This window comes from Oxyura jamaicensis, chromosome 1 (genome assembly GCF_011077185.1).
Source record: "Oxyura jamaicensis isolate SHBP4307 breed ruddy duck chromosome 1, BPBGC_Ojam_1.0, whole genome shotgun sequence".
Classification (NCBI taxonomy): domain Eukaryota; kingdom Metazoa; phylum Chordata; class Aves; order Anseriformes; family Anatidae; genus Oxyura; species Oxyura jamaicensis.
In genome coordinates this window covers 198,431,765-198,453,916 of record NC_048893.1, presented here as the reverse complement: position 1 = coordinate 198,453,916, position 22,152 = coordinate 198,431,765, and the positions used below count along the sequence as shown (strand labels likewise).

The 22,152-nt window shown below is 41.8% G+C and overlaps 2 protein-coding genes and 1 long non-coding RNA gene across 14 annotated transcripts in view; 2 read left to right on the top strand and 1 right to left on the bottom strand.

The window, feature by feature from the left end:
• Positions 1–14,833, top strand: part of SYTL2 (synaptotagmin like 2) — a 55,776-nt gene extending 40,943 nt beyond the window's left edge. For 2 of the 10 annotated variants that reach the window (XM_035329715.1, XM_035329724.1), the window contains exons 9-20: positions 2,690–2,791; positions 3,790–3,843; positions 5,081–5,128; positions 6,342–6,436; positions 7,933–8,052; positions 9,104–9,273; positions 9,640–9,742; positions 10,150–10,320; positions 10,541–10,619; positions 11,544–11,643; positions 12,410–12,615; positions 13,613–14,833. In XM_035329715.1, the coding sequence (XP_035185606.1) occupies positions 2,690–2,791; positions 3,790–3,843; positions 5,081–5,128; positions 6,342–6,436; positions 7,933–8,052; positions 9,104–9,273; positions 9,640–9,742; positions 10,150–10,320; positions 10,541–10,619; positions 11,544–11,643; positions 12,410–12,615; positions 13,613–13,758 (1,394 nt within the window). In that variant the 3' untranslated portion in view covers positions 13,759–14,833. Of the gene's footprint in view, positions 37–231; positions 1,141–2,689; positions 2,792–3,789; positions 3,844–5,080; positions 5,129–6,341; positions 6,437–7,932; positions 8,053–9,103; positions 9,274–9,639; positions 9,743–10,149; positions 10,321–10,540; positions 10,620–11,543; positions 11,644–12,409; positions 12,616–13,612 lie in introns of all 10 variants that reach the window. The other 8 variants (XM_035329734.1, XM_035329657.1, XM_035329647.1 and 5 more) reach the window with 8 other exon arrangements.
• An 89-nt stretch (positions 14,834–14,922) lies between these two features.
• Positions 14,923–17,443, bottom strand: LOC118168968. Its single transcript, XR_004751875.1, has 2 exons — positions 17,198–17,443; positions 14,923–15,751 (listed from the first exon to the last, which is right to left on the bottom strand). It is a non-coding gene; the product is annotated as an uncharacterized LOC118168968 (long non-coding RNA).
• Positions 17,438–20,619, top strand: CCDC89 (coiled-coil domain containing 89). Of its 3 annotated transcripts, none has more exons than XM_035329799.1 (3): positions 17,438–17,527; positions 17,994–18,096; positions 19,286–20,619. In XM_035329799.1, the coding sequence occupies exon 3, from the start codon at positions 19,293–19,295 to the stop codon at positions 20,355–20,357; it is 1,065 nt and encodes a 354-aa protein (XP_035185690.1). In that variant the 5' UTR covers positions 17,438–17,527; positions 17,994–18,096; positions 19,286–19,292; the 3' UTR covers positions 20,358–20,619. The 3 variants fall into 3 exon arrangements, with proteins under 3 accessions (XP_035185690.1, XP_035185684.1, XP_035185677.1); XM_035329793.1 differs by having other exon boundaries at positions 19,282–20,619; XM_035329786.1 differs by having other exon boundaries at positions 17,994–18,106; positions 19,282–20,619.
• The last annotated feature ends 1,533 nt before the right edge of the window (positions 20,620–22,152 follow it).

Genomic DNA, 22,152 nt, shown 5'->3' with positions numbered 1-22,152 from the left:
GGACGTTACAGAGGACTGCTGAGATGCAAGTTAAAAACACAACCTGTCAGCGTGATGGAGAGTCACTGCAGGAAATCAGTGAACACATAGAGAAGTCTGTTGCCCCACCCAAGGTCAGTGGCTTGAGTTCAGCTTTAGAGAAGCTGCTGAAGGAGGCCTCTGAAACACCACCTCCTAAACCGAAGCGTGTGGGCAACATAGCGCAGAGGACTGCAGAGATGCAAGTTAAACGTGTGACCTACCAACACAATGGAGCGTCAGTGCAGGATAAGACTGGTGAGACCACAGAAACATCTGCACTGTCCAAGGCTGAATATAAACAACTTCATGTTAACTTGCAAAAATTACTGAAAGAGGTCTATGAGACACCAGGTCCTATGCTGGAGAACATGGATGAAAAGATGCAAGGTAAAACGTCATCCAGGCAAAGTATGTGTCCTCCGTCTCGAGAAGAGAGAGATCACCCTCGAGAAGTAGAAGAAACAATAGAAAAAACTTCTGTTTCAAATACTGCAAAATTCAGAGATTTCAGTAGCTTGTTAGAAAGGCTACTTCAAGAAGCATCTGAAGCTTCGTCTCCGGTATCGCGGGAGGTACATAAACAAGAGAAGTCTAGGGATCGTATGTTTCCATTACAAAAAGAGTCTCTGTTCACGACAACGTCACAGCCTTATCATAATGCTTTAACCACTTACCATACACAGATGAAGACAACTATCAAGAGTGGAGCTCCAGAACAAAATATCGAGGCTTCAGTAGATATTGAAGCCTCTGATCTACTTAAAAGAAATGGGGCTCTTAATCAAAAAGAACAGAGAAACATGCCAGCAATAGATCTTCCCCTGGAAGGAGAGGCTAATACAGCTGTGAACAGGCCATTCAAGGTAAATGCCCTAGGAAGGACAGATGAAAGCACATCCTTGGATGCCTCTGAAAATAATCTAGAACTAAAAGAACTGTTGCAAATGAGAAGAACCAGCACATCTCTTAAAGATGAGAGCAATTCCCCCCAGCCAGGAGGAGCTCGACTCTGCCTGGCCTTTCAGCACGAGGATAATGATGAAGAAGATGGTGACAGCTCAAATTTGGGATCCAGGTTTTCAGATGAAAACTCTGATTCTGGAACTGGAAGTTCAACTCGTGAGCCATCTAATTTCTAAAATTCATGGTGCTGGGTTGTTAAACATGGCTACAGCTTTTCTGGTAGCTAACTTGAAATATATTAACCAAAAATCTGATACTTAAATGAATGCTTTGCATATGTGTTTTGGAAAGATATGAAGAACTAATTAAGTCCTTTAATTGGAAATTTTTGACAAACATCTACTAGGCTTGGGTAAGGTCATGGGTGTGTAGCAGCATGAGTCAATCACATCAGTCTTCATGCCTTACCCTTTTCTTCCTCCTCTGGGACACCTCTTTCAAATCAATAACATTATAACACTCAAATTCTGGTATTTCTTTTAAATACCCTGGATTAAAAGAGGGGAAAAAGTTAATCAGTGGTTGCCTGAGTTTATTCTTTAGCTTGACGAGCTAATCTTCAAAGGTAAATCTGTGGCTGGATATAAAGACAGTACCAATACCCTGTGCCACTTAATTTAGTATTGCTGCCTGTTACACAAGAAAATGGTCACATAAATGAAGCAGTCTAATTACGAAGACTCATTACTTGGTTAAGCTGGAAGCTCTAGTCCATGCCGAGTGTGATATTTTAACCTTTTTATTCTGCTCCCCGTGAGACTGGGAATTTTCTGAGATCTTGCTCGCCTGAGCAATCTGTGATGTTGCTGGGGCATGCCAAGAAATTCTGGAGCTTATTTTGAAAGTGAGATTCCAATGGAAATCAGCTGGAACTCTGCTCTGCAAGACAAATGAGGAAAAATCAAACACAATTTGTTTTTACCCATAATTACACTATTGCTGTTTGTAAGTCCTGGCTTGCAGTGGGAGGGAAATGGTATGGAAAGGGAGGAGAGAGAGGGTCTTAGAGTACTCTGAAGGAGCTAGGGCTGTCCTGAAACGGCTCTTGGAAACAATTGCATGATAACTTCAAGGATCCAAATCTCTCCACAGTTTTTTTTTGTTTCATTTGTGGTTGTTACACAATATTGAACAGAAGGTGATGTTCACTGGGCAGAAAATTGTAATGAACAAATCTACAGAGGGGGGAAAAACAAAGCTATTAACTTGTATTTGTGCCGATTCATAACAAAATGGTTAAATCTGATTTTATCTTACCTAGTTCTTAGACAACTAAGTACCATGTTTACCTTAAACTCCCTGATTAGTCAGTACAAACACAGGTCGAGTCAACCAACCTGTGTGTTTCTACTGATACCTGAGGGAACTTAGAGAGAAAAGATTCTTAACTTAAACACTGCTGAAATTGGTCTGCTTTACTCCAATTTCCATTTTAATTTAAGATGCTCAGGTGTCAGTTTCAGTAGTTCCTTAAAAATCCAGGCTATTGTCTTGTTGGTGCGTCTCTTGTTTTGGAATAACTGGACGCAATGCGTTCCTGACTCTGACCCTCAGAAATTACTTAGCATTTCGAGTGAATACTCACAGTCTTTGTTAAAGGTCAGAAGATTCCCAAAAGAAATCCATGGCTGTATTTTTTTTTAAGTGACTTTTTTAAAAAAGCATGTCTGTGTGTGCAGTGTTCATGTGTTTTGTCTCGTAACAGGTTCAGAAGAAGACTTAAATCCTGTTTTGATGGCTTTGAAAAGGAGTGCAGATAGGAAAATGCCTTCCAAAAGTCTAGAGGACATTCCATCAGCCACCTCAAGTGAGCACAAAGCTTGTGTGTGTCTCCCATGACCCCCAGTTTGGCTTAACCATGCTTATGCTGTGTTTCCATACAGCTTTGCCAAGCAGTGTTTTTGCCTTACATTGCTTCTCACTAAGCGGTATGGAGTTTGTATCGTAAAACTGAATTCTCGTCTCATATGGGTTAGTTCTCAGTTCTTACTGTTCCTTTTGAAACAACACTGGTCTAGCAAGCAGACATCTTCCAAAAATACACTGTGTCAGTCAGGGATGATCTGGTTTTGGATAGTTAAAATGTTTTCAATAAAGAAAGTATTTGGATGCCACCACTCAAATAGCGATGAGCTACAACTTCTGCTCGCTCCTGGTTGCTTGGCTCAAATTATTAGACAATGGAAGAACAAAAAAGTTGTCTTAATGTAGTCGTTTCACCTGTGTATTCTAGCAGTTAATATAACCAAACGAAGCGAATGCAGTGAGACAGGATCGTACTTAGCATTCATTCCTGACCTCCCTCTGTAGCGTCCTAAGATTATGACTTATTATCGTTCTTATTCCTGTCTCCGTTCATGCTGCTCCTTAGTGTTTTCGTATTTATTTCACTTCTAATGGGGAAGACATGAACTGAATTGGTGCTTGAGAACTGAAGAGTGGAGGTGTAGATTTTGAAAGATGTTGGCTCTCATTGGCTAATTACTCTTCTAATACTACTTATGCTATTGCTCCCTTCTAACTAGTTCCCAGATTTTAGGTATGCACTAACATTGCTGTAACAGCACGCTGGTAGAAACTGTGTCAAGATGAGACTGCTGCTTGGATGCAGAATTGAAGGAATGTTCCACGTTGAAAGCATCTCGTGAATTTAACCATTCCCGTGGCTCTGCTGGTGGTTTTTTGTTGTTTGTTTGTTCTGTTGGTTTTAGTTTTTGGTCCTTAATTCTGTGATTACCACTGCCATCTATTTTATCATACTGAACAGCAAGCTTTCTAACCAAGTGTTACTTTTTTCCTGCACAGATAAAGGAAAAATAAAAATTCCAAAGGAAGAATTAGCTCTTAGTGCTGAAGATGGTAAATATCTTTTGTGTCTGCATGGAAATCTATTGTTCTTTAATGTTCTGTTTGCTAGCGAAAGATTTGAGAAACCAGGAGTTGTGTTACTCTTTCAAATTTGACTAACTTCATCGTGACTGATAAGAAAGCTTCACAAAAGCATTTGTTATTTTACTCTTAAGCACTAGACTTCTTTTATGACCTGTTGCATCTGTAGTAACTGTGTGCCACCCAGCAGTGTGCTATTTTGATCTTTGGTCATCCAGCCTATAAAACAGCTTCTGAAATCACTGAGAGCTTTGAACACCAGCACAGTTGAAAAACTGGGCGCAATTAAATAGTAGATTTGTCTTTTCTGTTGTTGCATTATAAGATGCAAGATGGTTTTTGCTCACGCAAAACACCTTTCAGAATACATCAGTTGAAAAGGAACCTCTCTAAATTCCTATCTCAATCCAGCAAAGCAGAATTACTTTAAGCAATAGATGAACATCGATCTGTTAGTGCGTTACAGGTGCCTTAGCGTCAAATTTTCCTGTATTCTTTCAGAAATTACAAACCTAATCAAAACAAAAGCAAACCTGCTCCAAGGATGTGTCGAGATAAACATGCTGGAAAGCCACCAAGTAACATTGAATATGATGGAATATAACACAATTCTTTCCTGTTTACTGCGTTGTGGCACTACAGTTAAAAATAGTTCTGCAAAGTTGCATTTGTCGTGTTTTAGATGCTTCAAAGCATTCGGAGTGTTAGTTGTTTATAACGTAGTAGAATACATGCCATATCCAGTATATTAACAAGTCTTAAATATCACACTTGGTTTTCTTCTTCAGATGGACAGCCTTCTTGGAAACATGTTGTACATTCAATATGTAGACACTTGTCTGAAAGGGGTGCCTTTTTTTAGTTCAATGTAGTGAGTGAAGTTTTGGAAAAATGTATGGACCCAGACAATTTGATAACTGTACGGACAGAATAAGGCAAATTCTCTTGAAAATACCAACCGCGTTTTTGTTTTGCTAAAGATTCATATTCCCCTTGTTGTTTTTTTTTTTTGAAATTTTTGATTTGCTAAAGATTCGTGTTCCCCTTGTTATGACTCAGCTCCTCAAAAGAGGAGAATGATGCAGAACATAAATTCATGGGGTCAACAGAAGTCAAGACTTGCCACACGTAAAAGATACCGATGTTAGTTATAAAACTGTATAGCTGTTTGTGCTACTGAATGACATGTCAATACTGCACTGAGCAGGTCTGAAAACTGATCAAGATCAAGAGAGGAATGAAAATGCAGCAGGAAGTGAGTAATAGGATTCTTCCAACAGACAGTGGAGAGGTTTCTCCGCTGATATTTAAACTAATACATTAAAAGTCCTTTTTATTTTAATGGCTGACGAGTTATATGTCTGGACTAGATAGCTGCTGAATGAGGAAGCTGCATCTAACTGCATACTGACAATAATTGATACGTTAACCACTAGTTGAGCTTCAGCTGCAAAAGCTTTGGAAAAGCTTCACTTAACACCTTGCAAACAACCCCAGCTTGTGTGCGGTGTTTAATTTTATGCAACAGATGCGTGCTCCTGTGGCTGGCTGTTTGCTGCCAAGTAATTCTGTGTCATGAGTTATTCAGTGTTGGTACATTTCATAATGTGTATCCAGAGTAAAGATCTTTAGTCTGAAGAATATTAAATATGAGTGGTGTTAGCCCACCATTCTCAGAATTTTTCATGCTTTTAGAGCAAACTTTTTTTTGCTATAGCTTGCGCAATTAAGCTTTGTACAATGAAATCAGTGAAGAACATAGGAAGCAAATTTCAGTAAAGGTATAGCTGAGTTCAGGCACAGGGACAGGCTCCCCAGGGCAGGGCTCACAGCGCTGAGCTGCTGGAGTTCAAGAAGCATTTGGACAAAGCTCTCAGACACATGGTCTGATTTTTGGGTGGTGCTGTGTGGAGCTAGGAGTTGGATTTGATGATCCTTGTGGGTTCCTTTCTGCTTGAGTTATTCTATGAAATTTGGAGAGAAGTGCTGCAAGAATCCGCATCATTAATGAGATGTGCATCTTAAAATTAACTTGGAATACTTGAAACTTCCTCTGAACATTGCTTGATTTACATAAATATTCTTATCACCATTAATTGGACTAGGAACTAACAGCATTTGGCTTGTAGACTATCTTCTTGCCAAGAACCTTACGATAAGGTTAGTACATGAGTGCACTTATCCTTGTTCTAGGAAGAAAAGATAGAAGGTAAAATAAAAATGTTTTATCACATTTGATCAGACTGCATTCAGCACCCTGGGGGCCGTGTTATAGGAGATGTTGAGCTAGGTGATCCTTCCTAACGGTAGTATCTGAGTCCCGTGGAGAATAACAAACCCTTGTATCCAAAGTGTAAACTGTGCATGTATTTCATCTGAGGTTCGTTGTTTCTAACTGTGCCCTGCTATGGAATCACGCTCTGTTGAGGCACAAACTCTTTTGAAACTTTTGAATTGCTGCTCTTGAGTCTCCGCAGTGCCTCCGCAGCCCGATAAGCTGTTTTCCAATCCTGAAAAACTCAAAGGACTGAGCAAGTCGGTACCGTCGTTCCTGCAGGAAGAGGCAAGTTCCATCTCTGACGTGTCGTAACGAAAGCTTTTGATTGCTGTGGCATTACGCGCTTACCAAATAGTGCTTTCCAGGGTCTGCCAAGTCAGCCTACTCCTGGGTCATGGCATGGAGTTAGTTGTTTGTAGTGCTTGTGATCATCCCGATTGTTACAACCCGTGGCTGACTAACTTTTCAGCAGCTCTAGTAACTTTTATTCCCACTGCACAGCCCTACAGACACAGCATGCTTTATCTAGGAGACTGAAGCATAGCGAACGCTTGCTGTTATTCCCAAAGGCAGCCTCTGCCCTTAAACTAACAGGTCTTTAATCTTCTGAATATGCACGCGTAGCATTAATTCCGTTCAGAGCCTGCAAAGTAACGTGAGGCTGCAAGACTGGAGGTGCTAGCGCCATCTGGTGACCCGCGGGGATCAGAGTGGTCTTAGCTCGGGGTTCTGCTGGGGGATGTAGGCTCAGGTATGGCGTTCCCTAAGTGAAATCTCAGAATTTCCAGCAACCTGTTGTGCCTTTGTAACTCTTCTGGTATTTTTATTATTTATTAAAATATTTACTTTTTTTTTTTTTTTTTAAGAGCATGGTGTGGGCTTTGGAATAAGCTCTGAGACCATATTCCAATCCCCTGAAAAGACACTGAAGTTCTCAAGTGATAAACTGTTTGAACCACTTGTTCAAGCTCTCCACAGTCAGCAAAGAGGGGTGTTTAGACCAAGCACCGGTCTCCTAACATAAATGTCTAATATAGGTAGCTCCATTGGTCACAGGTAACAGGAGAATAGGAAACAGATTCTTTTTTTCGTAGAATCAACAGTGATGAACTATGGAATTGTTCATCACCGTACTCTGAATGTCAATTTGAATGGCAGTTAAAACAGCTCATGCTGTTATATTTTTCTAAAAACATGACTGAAGGCTCGGGACCAGGAATATGCTGTGTCCTGTCTTCACCTACACCCTTCTAAAATACAAAATATCCAAAATGCGGTGATACAGGTTTAATTAATCTTACCTTAAGTGCAGAACTTGAAACCATTCAGTGTCTTTGAACTTAATTTAAAGATTCTTTTAAAGAATCTTTATTTAAAGATTCTGTAAAATGACGGCATCCCAACGCCCTTTCTGCTGAGAGAAAAGTACAGGAAACTTTTCTAAGGTTATTAATGTGTACCATAGACCACTTAAAAGATTAGTATCTCAAAATCTTAGAGGTGGGTTAAAAGCAAAACAAAAAAAAAGAGGTTGATTTTTTTTTTTTTTAAGTGTAGGCTTTCCATAAAACAAAAGCCCTTTCAAATTTGTTTTTACTTTAAATGCACGACCTAATTTAAGAGATATTAATTGCTTGTGTTGTACTGTGAGGGGATTTAAGTTCAGGTTTTCATTGAGTCCCAGTCTGCATTATTAAAACTGTTTTTTTTTTTTTTTCTTATTTAATGTTTCTTGTGACTACAAAGTACCTACACAGGCTCTTTCTGTGATGTTTTTGTAGAGTGATGACAGAGAGACAGATACAGCATCAGAAAGCAGTTATACCCTTGGCAGGATCAAGAAGAGTCCCAGCTCTCTAACCAATCTTAGCGGTTCCTCTGGCATGGCCTCCTTATCCTCTGTATGTAAACCACAGCCTTGTTTTCACGGCACTTTGCTTCTGCTAATCTCTTTGGTGTTGTTTCAGCTCCCTTCTTATTCCTCTCCTCTTTCTTTCCTGGGTATCTGTCTCCTTCCCTCTCTCTGTTATGTGAATCTTTGCATGGAATTGAAGAAAAAAAAAGTGATTATTTTTTTCAACTTGTTTTCTAGTAACATGCTGGAGCCTGTTTTGGATTCCACTGAGCAGCGTCCTTGATAAACCCTAAACAAACAGGCTTTTACCCTAAGAACTGAAAGTTGTAGCTGACAGTGGGAGAGAATTTATGTAGAACAAATATTTAGGAGTGGATTAAGGGGTGGCGGGAGAAATAAGTGAAAGAAAGAGATGGTATTGGTATGTGGGATATATGATGAAGTCAGTGCTAACCGAAAGTCATCAGCTGATGTGGCCATTATGGGAAAAGGAGAACTTTGGGGATGAATGATGAGATTTAGGGGAAAAAAAAAAAACAACAACCCACAAACAAAGCAAAAACAAAACCAAAACTGTTCATCCTTCTATTTCTATCTGTCCAGGGTTCAAATTTCTAATATGTTTTATTTTGGCACCTACCTCAGCCACATAAAGACTTTATTGTTGATTTCTTTGTTGCCATTTTCAGAAAGCCTTTTGTCCTAAAGTTTTAGGCTCTGCTTTCTGCAAAGATCAGCTGAAGAGTTACATAACTAATATTTCAAGGATCTGATCACACGCAATCTCCAGACATAGCATCCGATCATTTCATGTATTCTGTCTCAGTGCAATAAACATATTCTTTCTTGTTCAAAACTTGGCCTAACACCTTTAAGATTTACAAATAACGTTCTTTCTTTTGTTAACCTGCTTGGTGAAGAGCTTGTTTAACACCGTTACATTTCATAATTGCATCTAAAGGGACACAGTTATTTTTTTTAATTGTCTGAATCCTGAGCATAACTTCTGCCCTAATCTTGAATTATTTAGTGAAATGTAAAGACTGGAAAAAACTTCTGTTGTGTGATGCAGGTTTTTCTTCTCTTGTATGACACAGGTGAGCGGAAGCCTAATGAGTGTCTACAGCGGAGACTTTGGCAATGTTGACGTGAAGGGGAACATTCAGTTTGCTATTGACTACGTAGAACAGCTGAACGAGCTCCACGTTTTTATTTGCCAGTGTAAAGACTTGGCAGTGGCAGATGTCAAGAGACAGCGTTCAGACCCGTAAGTAAGAACAGCTTTTTTTTGTCCCGATGGAAGTTACTCTCTCAATGCGTAAATGAAAACTGTATTTTATTCCAGCCATTGCCTTCTGATGGGGTGAAGAACCAAATAACTGATGGAGGCTATAACGTGCTTTACATGTTCTTCCACTCTGAACTGAATTTAAAAATGCCATGTAAAGCAGCACATATATTAACATGGAAGCTCAGGCTTTGAGTAGGAAAGTCTATTTTAAAATTTAACTTCCCAGATTAAGGAGAATTCATCTAAGTTGATTTGTTTAACTTCATAAGTAAATATGTATTTTGGAAGGGAAGTTGGAAGGGAGGTTTTCATGCTCTTCTTACCAGCCTGTTTAAATTCTAGGTATGTGAAGACCTACCTGCTTCCAGAGAAATACAAGCTGGGCAAACGGAAGACCTCCGTGAAAAAGAAAACTTTTAATCCGGTCTATAATGAAATACTGCGGGTATTTATCAAATGCTAACTAGACATGAAGTACTGCATGCATGAAGTATGAGGAGTTTGAGTTCTTCAGGATGATCTCAAAAGAGACATCTGCGTTAAGATGAGGCTCATTGCTCTGTAGGAGTGTCTGTCCTTCACTGATGGGTTAACTCTGGTTTGTTCTGGATACAGCACTGAGAACATTGATTGTTACATAATTCTTGCAAGCAATCTCAAGCCTCTTAGGAACTTAAAATATTTAAAATATTAAAATATGAAGAGAGTTTTGTTTCGAAATGAAGTGAGCAGCTATAGACGTATAAACCCAAACACATTTCTTTACTGTGTCACTTTCAGACAATCATTGATGAAAACCTAGCTTAACTCTCTTTTTATCGATTCCTCCTCCCTATTCCTCTCTCCTGGCAGTATAAAATTGAGAAGGATCTCCTGAAGAACCATCACCTTAATATCTCTGTCTGGCACAACGATACCTTTGGGAGGAATAGCTTCCTTGGTGAAGTAGAGCTGGATTTAGGAACTTGGGACTGGAATGATAAATCCAACAAGCAGATCAACTGGTTTCCACTCAAGCCAAGGGTAGGTTACTAGGGCTGGGTTAGCTGTTCTGTTTTCTGCTAAGTGCGAAACCAAGTCATTGTTTTATTTAGCTCCTATCTCGTGTGTTCTGAGGGTTTTATATTGATTATATATATATAAATCTAATGTAGAAGTTGAACTTGTTTTTGTGCAAAACTTTGCACCATAAAATCAGCGTGCCAACTGCAGTGGATGAGACTTGTTTTTTCTTAAATTTCAGACTTCAGCAATGGCTCTGGAACTAGAAAACAGAGGGGAGATGAAACTAGCCCTCAAGTATGTTCCCCAGCCTACTGGAGGTATTTATTTGTTGCTTCTTTGAGTTTGTCAGGCCTTTGGGGGTTTTGTTGCTGGAGGAGGGTGGAGAGGAGATTGGGAAGTAGCTGTATCACATTTCTCAACAAATTCAGGCATCTTGTTTTAATGTAGGATGACTTTTTTTTTTTTTTTCCTAGAGGATTAGGCCACTCTGGTCATGAATTCAGTTGAGGATCCAAGGTTCACTTTAGGATCTTCTGTTGTTTTTATGTTACTACAGAAGAAATTACCCAATTGTTACAATCTCAGATTTATAATCCAGTCTGGATACGTAACAAAGCTTTGTTTTCTCTCTAACAGTTCTAGAAATTATGAAATTGTCAGGCAGGTGCTGTGACTTGCTAAACAAACAATGACGACACACTAAATTCAAGCAATATTAGAAGTACAAAATAGCAACAGGTAACCAGAACGCAGCATTTCTCAGCTGTACGAGCTGTTCATTTACTCTTGTCTGACAACTGATAACTGGCTGGCTTGACAAGGAAGCCAAGCGAGGTCACTAATCCAGCGAGACAGTCAGTAAGAATCAAATATACTAAGAGCACAGAGGAGCTCATTTGAAAGTACAAGTGGTGGTAAAGGCTAGCATCGCATAGTCTGAAGACAAATCTCTTCATCTAGAAGGCTGGGAAAGAGAAGACCAGTGGCCTGCATTTCTTTACTTGTAAGAGAAGAGAAATCGTGGTTGGAATATAGACATGAGGTGGCCTGGCAGTACTTTGATGGGTAAAGATTGCAGCTTCAAAGGTAGAGAGGGATGTCCAATTAAAATGTGAGATAATGAGTGTCTAGGCGAAATATCACCTCTGAAAACAGAAAGGAACTTCTGCAACACGTAAATTCCTTTTGAAGGTAATTTCTAAGGCTTAATCAGGGCCAAGATGTTTTATTTCTTTTTACAGGGAAGAAGACTCTGCCCACTGGTGAGGTGCACATCTGGGTGAAGGAATGCCATGACCTTCCTCTTCTGAGGGGCAACAGCCTCAACTCTTTTATCAAGTGGTAAAACCTGTGGTTGAAATCATTAAACCTGGTGGCTTAATAATGCAACTGCTGTGTTTTCTAATCTTACCTTCAGTTTTCTATATTTAAATTAAAAACAAACTCTTAATTACTTTCTGATTCTCCTTTATTGTAATGCAAATTGTCCTGCAGGGCTTGCAACTTCCAGATGCTAACTACTACATGCTACCAAGTGAGATGCACTGGGAGGAATTCCTTGCTAATCACCACCCTTTCATTTTGTCTGCTGAGCTACTTGGTGGAAGGACTAGACAAATCTAAGTCAGATCTTGTCTGCTATAAGTTGTGTTTAAACAAAGCAAGTTTGTGCAAGAGCATGCTTAAGCCTAGTAAATCGTGGGAGGAGATAGAAGTGAGAAGCATAGATGTATTTCCTCCTCCTTTCTTTCTACAAAAAGATTTAACGCATGATGAGGATAGCGAGATAGCTGGGAAATCTCTGGCAGTAACTAAAAGGTTTCGACATCATTAGTGGTAATCCAGCAAACAAACAGTTGTACCTCTTCCCCACCTGACTTTCCCTTCCCATCTTCTGGAGCACAAGGGTGAATACATCCTGGATGCGTTTGTCAGAAGGGACTAAACAGATGACATTTGATTTCATCTCCATGATGCTAAAGCATCTTATTCTCAGTTGCTTCGTAACATGCAGAGGAGCATTATTCACTATTTTTTGTCTGATGAGTGTGTTTAATGCAGGTGATGCTGTCGAAGTGCAAACTGACGATGCTTTCTCTTTCTGAAGTACCATTCTTCCAGATACGAGCAGAAAAAGTCGCCAGAAAACAAGAACAGTGGCAAAAACTACAAACCCGGTATTCAACCATACCATGGTCTATGATGGCTTTAGACCAGAAGATTTGAAAGAAGCCTGCATCGAACTCACAGTCTGGGATCACAACAAACTTGCCAACCACTTTCTGGGAGGTCTCAGGATAGGCCTTGGAACAGGTACTGGACAACTAACAGATGAATTCTTAACTACATTTCTTAAACTACATTTTTCTTTTTTTTCCCCTTTTCCTTTCTGTTTATACTCTTTTTGCAAAGATAACTGAAAAGCCTTTCAGCCATTTATTTCCTAAAGAGTTTCATTCAGGAAATTATCCGTTCATTGTCACAGATTCTGAACTGTAAATAGAAGTAGTATGGGGGTTAGGGATCATTGACGAGTTAGGAGGAACATTAGAAATAAACCTTTCTGTCCATGCGTTGTGTCTGGTACTGTTTGCACTATGAGACTATGCTATTCCTGCACCCCAAATCTTGATAACATCATGAACTTACGCATGGAAAAACTAGATACGTGGAGGCAGTATTGGGTGGAGATAAAAGGATGGATTGTGAATGCGTGGTAAGATTTAAAGACTTTGGGTAGGAAAATGTATAAATTCAAACACGTTTTTAGCATAAAGACAGTAATAAGATATGTAGATTTAATGACCGGGAAAATACGCAGTTCTGCTTTGTCCCTTTCATCGTCCTTTCTGGTCTGAGGAGAGACAAAGTGTTTAGAGTCCTTTAAAGCAAAAGCAAGGAAAAATGCCTTCTTGTATGGCTTCGGTGAATAACCTAAAGCACAAGTGAGGATAGTAAATCTCATACTGAATTGTAAGTACCCGAGGTGGTGTTTCAATATAGAATCAGTGGACATTTTATTTTTAAGCCCTCTTAGGTGTTGATTAACTTTTTTCCTTGGGACAGTGACAAAACGACAGAATAACAAGGAAAAAATTGAAAAAGATGAAGTTTGTGTGGAGAATTGTTATTAATTGTATTTGACAGATTTGTTCAAGCATAAAAATATAGAACTGGATCTCGAATGCACTAGGTTCTGATTATCTGAGAAGGTGAAGCTGTTTAAGAAATGGGCAATTTGGTTGTCAGCTCTCAGCTCTGCAGCAGATCAAGTGATTAATGTTTCTCTTAAAACCTGACATTTTTCTAGGCAGAAGCTATGGAACTACAGTCGACTGGATGGATTCCACTTCAGATGAAAGTGCCCTGTGGGAGAAGATGATGAACTTGCCGAACACGTGGGTAGAAGATACTCTGCCTCTCAGGATGCTAATGGTTGCCAAACTGACAAAATAAGGTGGCTTTTGAATTGCTAGTGTCAAAAGGACAACTTGGGAATGGAATTGAAAGGTGTGGGGGTGAAGCTTGGAAGAGGCACACAGCAGCTCTTTGATAGTCTCTGTTCTGTTGCTCTTCTGTTCTTGTGCTGTCAAATGTCACTGCGTATTCCAAACTAAAATTCAGCCCGCAGATGATTATGTAAATTGAAGGCCTTCTTTTATTTCTTATTCACTGAACATGTATTCAAGTAAGAACCTACTTAGAGAATTCAGAGGCAGAGGTAGCTGTGATACTTGAATGCTTGTGTCGCCAAACTGAAGCGTTGCTGATTCCTTAAAGCTAAATTGCCAGGAAAAAAAAGGAAAAGCAAGTAAATTTTCTGTATACTTGGATTGTTTGTGAGATGTTACTGTTAGTAAGATAGCAACAGGTTGCATTTTGTTCATGCTCATTGGCACATTTCTCTGGCTGAATCCTCATGATGCTATATTGGATCTCTCCAGCTAGGAATACGAGCGTGCAGATTTTTTTTTAAAGTCCCTTTGTCTGTAGTTACACATTTCTATGATCTGAAAGTTGCTTCTGTCACTAAAGAAGCACTACACGAAATGGTACTGTTGATGCCTTACTCTGCAAGGCGTAGAGGACTGTTAATTCCGATGTACTATGAAAAGTTGGGGTTATAAAGTTTGCTTCTATATTTGTGAATTACCTTGCTAGTATATTGATGACACTTTTAAATGCTGAAGGCGCAGAGGTCAAATGTTTTCATTCAAATGCTCTTCCCGAGGATCTGAACTTGCCAGTTTTACTCATGACGAATGTTGGGTATTTATTTTTGTAAAGTGTACTCATTGTCTGTACCGATACCTATTATTAGCTTGTATTTTTGCAAAAGGTAACTTACCGGTTCTTCAGCGCCACCGTTAGGAGAACGCCGGGGTTATGGCGGGCTGGGTTTAGGCAGCTTTGCGGCATTTGAAATGGAATTTGGCACGTGTGGAAATGCGTACCACTGAAGGAAGATAAATGCATAAAATACAAAATGTATTACTTTTTTTTTAAATAAAAGCAGTCTTATTAAAGCTAATTAAGAATTTGATGTTTATTAAAAACCAATGTTTTGTGTTAGCTACTCAGTATGAGTATGCGATACAATGAAATGCAGGCAGAAAATGCTTCTGAAAATAAATGTACGTTTATTTGCTGTAACTGCAGAGGTCTAGAGGCTGGTAAAGTCCTGCACCTAAGCTTACAGAGGAAAAGAGGGCTCTTCACAGCTCCAACTGGGTTACTTAATTTTATCATAAAATAATTAGATGCTTGCATTACTTGGTATTTATTTTACACCATGAATAGGAAAAAAGGAAAGGTGCTACTCAGCCTGCTGGGGAGCCCATGTTCTCCTTCATCAGCCAGGCAGTCCGGAGATTACGAATGCCAGAAGTAGCTGTCAGTCTCCTTCCCTTACTGCTTCAGGTGTTTCAGATGAGATTGGAAGCTGGCACAGATTCCACTTGTGTTTTCCAGAAACACCACCCTATGAGAGCGGGCTATTTAAGAATACAGAAGCAAAGTCACTGCTGTACTATATAAATCCAAATTGTTCTGAAGCGTAGTATGTGCATCTCTCCCTACTCGTACAAGGGCAATGACGTAAGCATCTGGAAGATACACCTGTTTGACTTCACTGTCTACAGGATTTTGTTTTCACCTTAAAAAGTAGGTCGCTGTAAGCATGACTACAATTTAACAAGTATGTAATTTGTAGTTTTATTTCCTGAGAAGCTTAAATGCAATGCTGTGTCAAAAGTCTTCGGTCCTCAGCTGAAGGGATGGGGCTGAGGCTCTTGATTTGCAGGCAAGTGTATGTAGTCTTCTGTGTTCCACGCTACGAAATTTCAGTAGTTAAAAACTTAACTGCTGGCAGAATGGTTGGTTTGTGACAGTACCGCTCTCGTCTTTTGGTCAGGTGAAGTATCTTCTGTCTTGCTATTCCTCCTCCATCCTACAGACAGAGTCAGAATTTTGTCATTATCTCTAAAGTCGCTGCTTAGCACTGCGCTAAATAGATCAAACCTTAGTTTAAATTTCCAAAAGTGTTCGTTTAGATTAGAGAAAAAAAAGAGCCAAATGACGGAAACAGGCCCTCTAGTACAAAAATTCACTTGCCCTCCCCCAGCTTTTAATAGCTTTTTAAAGTATATGTGGAAATGACTATCATAGGCAAATATATAAAGGTAGCTGTCACCACACAGAAGTGAGGCTTCCAAATTTACACGAGGTCAGTGGAGATGGTCACAGAAGCGTTTTTGAAAAGTATAAAATGCTTACCAATGCTAGCTATTTAAAGTTGTACTGTTACTGCTGTTAGTCCTCAGTGGATCCTGCATCGTGCTACGAATCTTTAAGATCTTTAAGGATTTTTAGCAGCCGTGCTTATCTTTTTACTGTTTCGCTATGTTATTGTAATGTGCAAGAAAAGCCAAAGCTGGCCTGGTGAGATGAACTTCAGTGCCATGAACAAACGATTACAAACCAAGCTGCTTTATCGGTGGAAAATGTACTTCAACTACCCTATAAATCCTAAAGGACTTAGTTATAGAGCAGAAACATTACAACTTCACCTCCAGCTATAGAACGCTATGTTGATTTATTAAGGTAAGGACTGGATCGAGTCTTGTAAACCATGAGGGATTTTGGATCGGAAATATAAAAGTCATGCAAAATGTACGCTTTAGGAAACAAACAAACAATATGGGTGTTCCTCTGGATGTGGTTTCTGTGGTAACTACAGCTTTCCACCAAACTTGTAGTAATTGTTAATTGCAGGAGCATGTTCCAGACTGATAAAATGCAGAGTGAAAACTACGAATTTATGCAGTTGCTTAAGACAGGAAGTTTTAGGGACGTAACTTACTCTGTCTTCCTCTTGCAGAGGTTTTAAAGTTATCCATAACCCAAACAAGGCATATAATTAAGACATAACTGTTATTAAAAGGCAGTTTGAGAACTTAATAGCTATGCTTTGATTCTTGATTCCAGTTATCTTTACGACAAAGTACGTATACGCCTAGGATGTCTTCATATATGTTCATCCTTGCCCAGAAAAATGGCTGGGAGAAATGTAACGCTTTCCCACCCCGTTTTTTTTTTCCACTTTACAAGCTTGCCATGACTCCAGCCTGGATGGGGGGCAGCAGGAGGTGCACCTATGGCAGTACGCGCATCTGTTTTAAATGACGTTACCTTTACTTCCTATAAACCAGGTACTTCAAAGCGCCAGCTCTCCTTTCATGTTCTGTATTCAGAAAATTCCCGTTTCTTGCTGTACTTCCCATTTCTGCAAGTAAGCCTGCAAGCCTTTGTCAGTGTTGCACTTCACTCTGACTTTACCTCTTTTGAAAGACCTGGTACTGTTCCCTCCCCGCCTTGTTTGCTTTGTATCCTTTACCCTTTACTTGCTGAATAAAGTTGCAGGTTGTTTAGGGTGAGGGCTGCGTCTTCTCTTTTAGCCCATGCACCTTCTGTGTGTTCTGCCATTGTGATCTTCTCTGGGTGCAAAGGAGAGGACTTCAAGCCTGAGGAAATCCTCTTCTTTTTGCTGAACCTGGGTGCCTTTGGGAGCATTTGTTTGCTAAGAAACATTCCCAGCTATTCCCGTGACTTCGGGACTGCCCCGAGCAGCCCAGACGGGCATTGAGCCTTGGCGTGAGTGATTGAGCCCCGCATCGCCATGGACACAGCGTGTGGCAACAAATGGGCTGAGGAAAGCAAGAACCTGGTGAGAGAAAATCTTTCTCCCCCTAAACCCCTCAGTTTGTTGCATTTCCACCGGGTGGCCTAAATCTTTTCATCCTTCCCTCTCTCCCCATATCACTGAGTGTTTTGGCAGGAGCCAAAGTCGCACCAGCAGCAGGGCAGTGTGCCGTGGCGGGGCCCTGCTGATGGTCGCCCCCATGAAGCTCTGAATCTGTCCGTGTCTTGCCTTCATTTTTGCTCTACGTTGTCTTTCATCCTTCCTCCGGACTTTTTGTCCGTGGCCTATCTTCACCCGCAGCCGAAACCCACAAACCCCGATTCTTCGCACGCTCTTTCAGGTGCTGCGTGGTTTCAGGTCCATGTCTGAATGCGAAGTCTGTGCTCCAGTTTTAGGCAAACTTCTTGTACGTCTGGGTAGCGTGCTGTATGATAAGGCACTGATAACGACGGTGGCGCTACTGTAACATAAATATTTCCTTTCTTTTTAGATGAGGAGCCAGACTTTTAACCTGCATGCCTAAAATAATCCAGCGAATCAGCATCAACACTCACATAAGGAACCATTTCTCCAGGCACCGTCTTTCTATCACAGTAATTATCACCAGTCCTTAATTATCTTTTTTTTTTCTTTATTATTCTTAAATCTTTAAGCTCAGGGTCAGGCTATTCAGTTATATTTAATGGGTAAGTTGCTACTAAAATCTTATACATGGATTAGAAGATTGATCCAACCCTCCATGTTTCATGTGCATTTATAATAGCATCTGTGTTAAACCACTGTAATGTAAATTTGCATCCAGAGGAGAAAATAAAGGCAGGGGAAAAGGATTGCTTAAGGAATTACAGCTTGATCACGTAGTGGCTTTTTACCTAAATATAACAGTATTTCTTGTAGCCACAACAACAGTGTTTTGAGGAGGAATAATTACCAGGGCTAGCAATCAGCAAATGAAGAGGCTTGCATAAATACTAAGCCTACAGTTCTTTGCTTTTGCCATCATCAAGTCTGGCACCCTTCTCTTTGGTCTGCCTGACTTTGAATCGGGGTCTGAGGGACCGCACAGGCTGCTGTTGGTTTTGGGAGTCCCTGTCTGCTGTGCCAGTGGTGCGATGGAATTCCAGAGGAAGTCCCGTAGCTTGGTGCAGTGGTGTTGGGCCCACAGTTCTGGGGTACTCTAAATCTGCTTGTGACAAATGATTGAGTCTCAAATAGAATTCCAATTAAATTTAACAATTTATTAGAGGAATAAAGGCAAGCAAACAGTGCTGGGTGCACCGGGAGTCTCTGCCCCACCAAGACGCACATCCCACAGTTCCCATTCCGGGCTTATATCCCCTCTACTTATGCATATTCGTTAGGGTGGGCGTATCCTCCTTCGAGCATGCCTTCTTCAACTTCTGGAATCTTCTCGAATCCTCTCGACCCCAGACCACATGCATGCTCTTCCCCCCCACAGTCTTCAGCCTAGCAACAACACTGCTCCAGGCTGTTCCTGTCAGGGGACCAGTGCAGAACACAAGAACTAGGTCCAGACGTTAACCACCGAATGTAAAAACCATACGCATACATTGATCACCAAACACAGTAACTACATACAAACATTACCCATCTCCATTTCTCCAATCTTGTGGTTATACAAGGATGTGTCAGACAGTCACATTCTATCATGTGGCCCTAGCACTGCTCCACATTGACAGGAATCAGGTGAACGCATCTCACGTGCTGAATGTCACTCTGAGAACTGGTGGCTATAAAATGTTTCCTCATTGTGTCTGACAGCGGCTCCATGGCTCAGGATGAGAGAGAAGCAGGGATGGCCAGCCCCACAAGCGATCCGGAGGTGGGCAGGGACGGGGAAGATCTGACAAAAGGCCCGGAGGTACTTTGTGAAGGCCCTGAAGGGGAGAAGAGTGAGAAGGCTCTGCTGCGGGCACGCCTGGAAGAGCAGCACCGCCTTATCTGTGTGCTGAAGAAGAAAGCAGATGACGCACGCAAGCGCTGCAAAGGCCTGGAGCAGCTCAACATGGAACTGGAGAAACTGAGGCTGGAGGACGCCGTGAAACTGGAAAGCCAGACCCAACGCGTCCGGCACTTGGAGGGGCGCTTCGTGGACCTGGCCAACAACCACGAGAAAATGATCTACTTCAAGAATGAGCACAAGAGGCAGAACAAGCAGCTGTGGGAGGAGAATCAGCGCCTGCAGCAGGAGAACGAGACTCTCTTCAGCCAAACCATACAGGAGAAGGAAGCCGAAGTGTTCCAGCTCGCTGCCCAGGCCCAAAATCTCTCGCAGCAGTTAGACTCCTTACACGAGAAACGCGCTTACGAGAGTTGCAGAGCCCAGGAGCGTGAAAAGGAGCTGCTGGAAGCCCAGAGCCAGCAGGCGAGTGCCCATGCCCGGGAGGTCGATGCGCTGAAGCAGCAGCTGCAGTGCCTGCAGGAGGAGCACCAACAAATCGTTGCGCAGGTAGAGCACGGAGAGAGCCAGCAGAAGGCTCAGGACAGCGAGCTGCAGGCCAAGCTGGAGAAGGCGAACGAGGAGAAAGAGCAGCTGCTGACCCTGGCCATGGAGAGGGGCAAAGCCCTGCAGGACAAGCAACGGGAGATCATGCAGCTGGGGAAGAAGCTGGAGAGTGCGGAGAGGGCCAGGCTGAGAGCAGAGAAGCGCTTTGTGAAAGACGCAGCAGCAAACTATCATCGGATGGTCCAGGAGCTGCAACAGGAGCTAGAGAGCAGCAAGCAGGCATACAGCGAACTCTCGCTGCAGTTTGATGCCTACAGAAAGCACAGTATGGATTTACTGGCCAAAGAAAAAGAGCTGAACGTCAAACTCCGTCACTTTAAGGCCTGACTTCAGCTTTCTGCTCTCTTCTCATCTCAGCAGGTGCCTCTGGTGTAGCACAGCGCTTCTTTTTGTTCCTTTTCATGCGACCGTCCTCCAGCAGGTCTCTCTGTCATGTACTTACCAGCTTAAATCCTTCTGAAACAACTGTTCCTAGCTTCTTATTTTTTTTCGGTTACTGTTACATAAGTAAGAGCTCGACACCATTAAATCTGAGCGGGGGTTGTCACACTAGCCAATCCACGGCAGTAACATGAAAGATTAGAACAGCAAACTTAAAATGTGAAATAGATTTTATTTGGTCCTAATGTGCTGTATCATAGATCTCACTTTTTTTTTCTTTTCTTTTTTTTTTTTTTCTTTTAATGCAGTCAAAAGCACATTTTTTCCCCAAAAGGCCACAACATCAAATGCTTAATCTTTCATATTTCCTTCATATTTGTTTCTCTCTTAAAGTTCCCGAGAGGCTGAGCACTTAGGAGGCATCTTTGAGGATCCAAGAAAGAAATCCCACCTTGCATGAACAGTAATCATTCAGAAACTTAGCAGGTCAAAACAGTAAAATTGTCGAATACCTGATGCTCAAGCAAGATATTATTATGTATAGTTTTCCTACAGCCTTCTACAGGTCTCTTATTTAATGTCATGGTATTGTTTATATCCCTGTTCAGCTAAAGATCAACTGATCAAGGCAGCCTGCCGGTTTTTTAAGTGTTTTAAGTGTTTCCTGCGCAGAAAAGAGTAATGCACGAAATGTAAGGGTGCAGCTCTGGCAATTTTTGACAAAAATCTTTCTCTTTTTTGGCACCGTGGGACAGCGACGCTTCCCACACTCTCCTGCCTCTCTCCCAGCCATGACGAGGTTTTTGGCTGCTGGGTTTCAGCTCCTGAAGCTGAGATGGCACTCTGCATCTGGGCCACGGGCAGCTGCCTGCAGAGCTCTCCCAGTCCTTACCACGTGTGTACCTTGGCATAACTCAACGTTTTAGCTAGCTGTTCGGGTAGCTCTTGGGCCTGAACATCCAGAGCAGCTGTACTATGTCAGAATAAGCCCAACAGCCTGTGTGTGGAAGCGTCCAGGGGCGGAGGGCCTGGAGCTCCTCCAGCTTGTGATCAGTTCATCTCGGGCTTACTGGAACAGCTATGGTTTCTAACAGTTAGCCATGAATTTATCTTCCAAACTTCTCCTCAAAGCCAGGTGGGACCACCTTGCGGCGTGAGGAACATGCAGCCTTCTGTTCATGCTGTTGTCATTTAATACCAGCCTTTATTGTGCCTCCCTTTCCATCTCAGGCGGCGATTGTGCAGGAATAACCCCCCCCAAACACCACTGTCCAGGGGGGCAACCTATGAGGAGCTCCTATGAGAAGCGGCTGAGGGAACTGGGGGTGTTCGGTGTGGCGAAGAGGAGGCTCAAGGCAGACCTTATTGCTCTCTACAACTGTCTGAAAGGAAGGGGGGGAGCTGGGGGTCAGCCTCTTCTCACAGGTAACCAGTGATAGGAGCAGAGGGAATGGCCTCAAGTTGTGCTAGGGGAGGGTCAGGTTGGAAATGAGGAGACATTTCTTCTCAGCAAGAGCGGTCAGGCATTGGGACGTGTTGCCCAGGGAGGTGGTGGGGTCACCGTCCCTGGGGGCGTTCAAGGAGGGGTTGGACGTGGTGCTTGGGGACGTGGTTTGGTGGGTGACATTGGTGGTAGGGGGATGGTTGGACCAGATGACCTTGGAGGGCTTTCCAACCTTAACGATTTTAGGATTTTAAAACCAAGGCTGTGTGTGCAGTCTCCCCTTCCCCTCATTCCCCT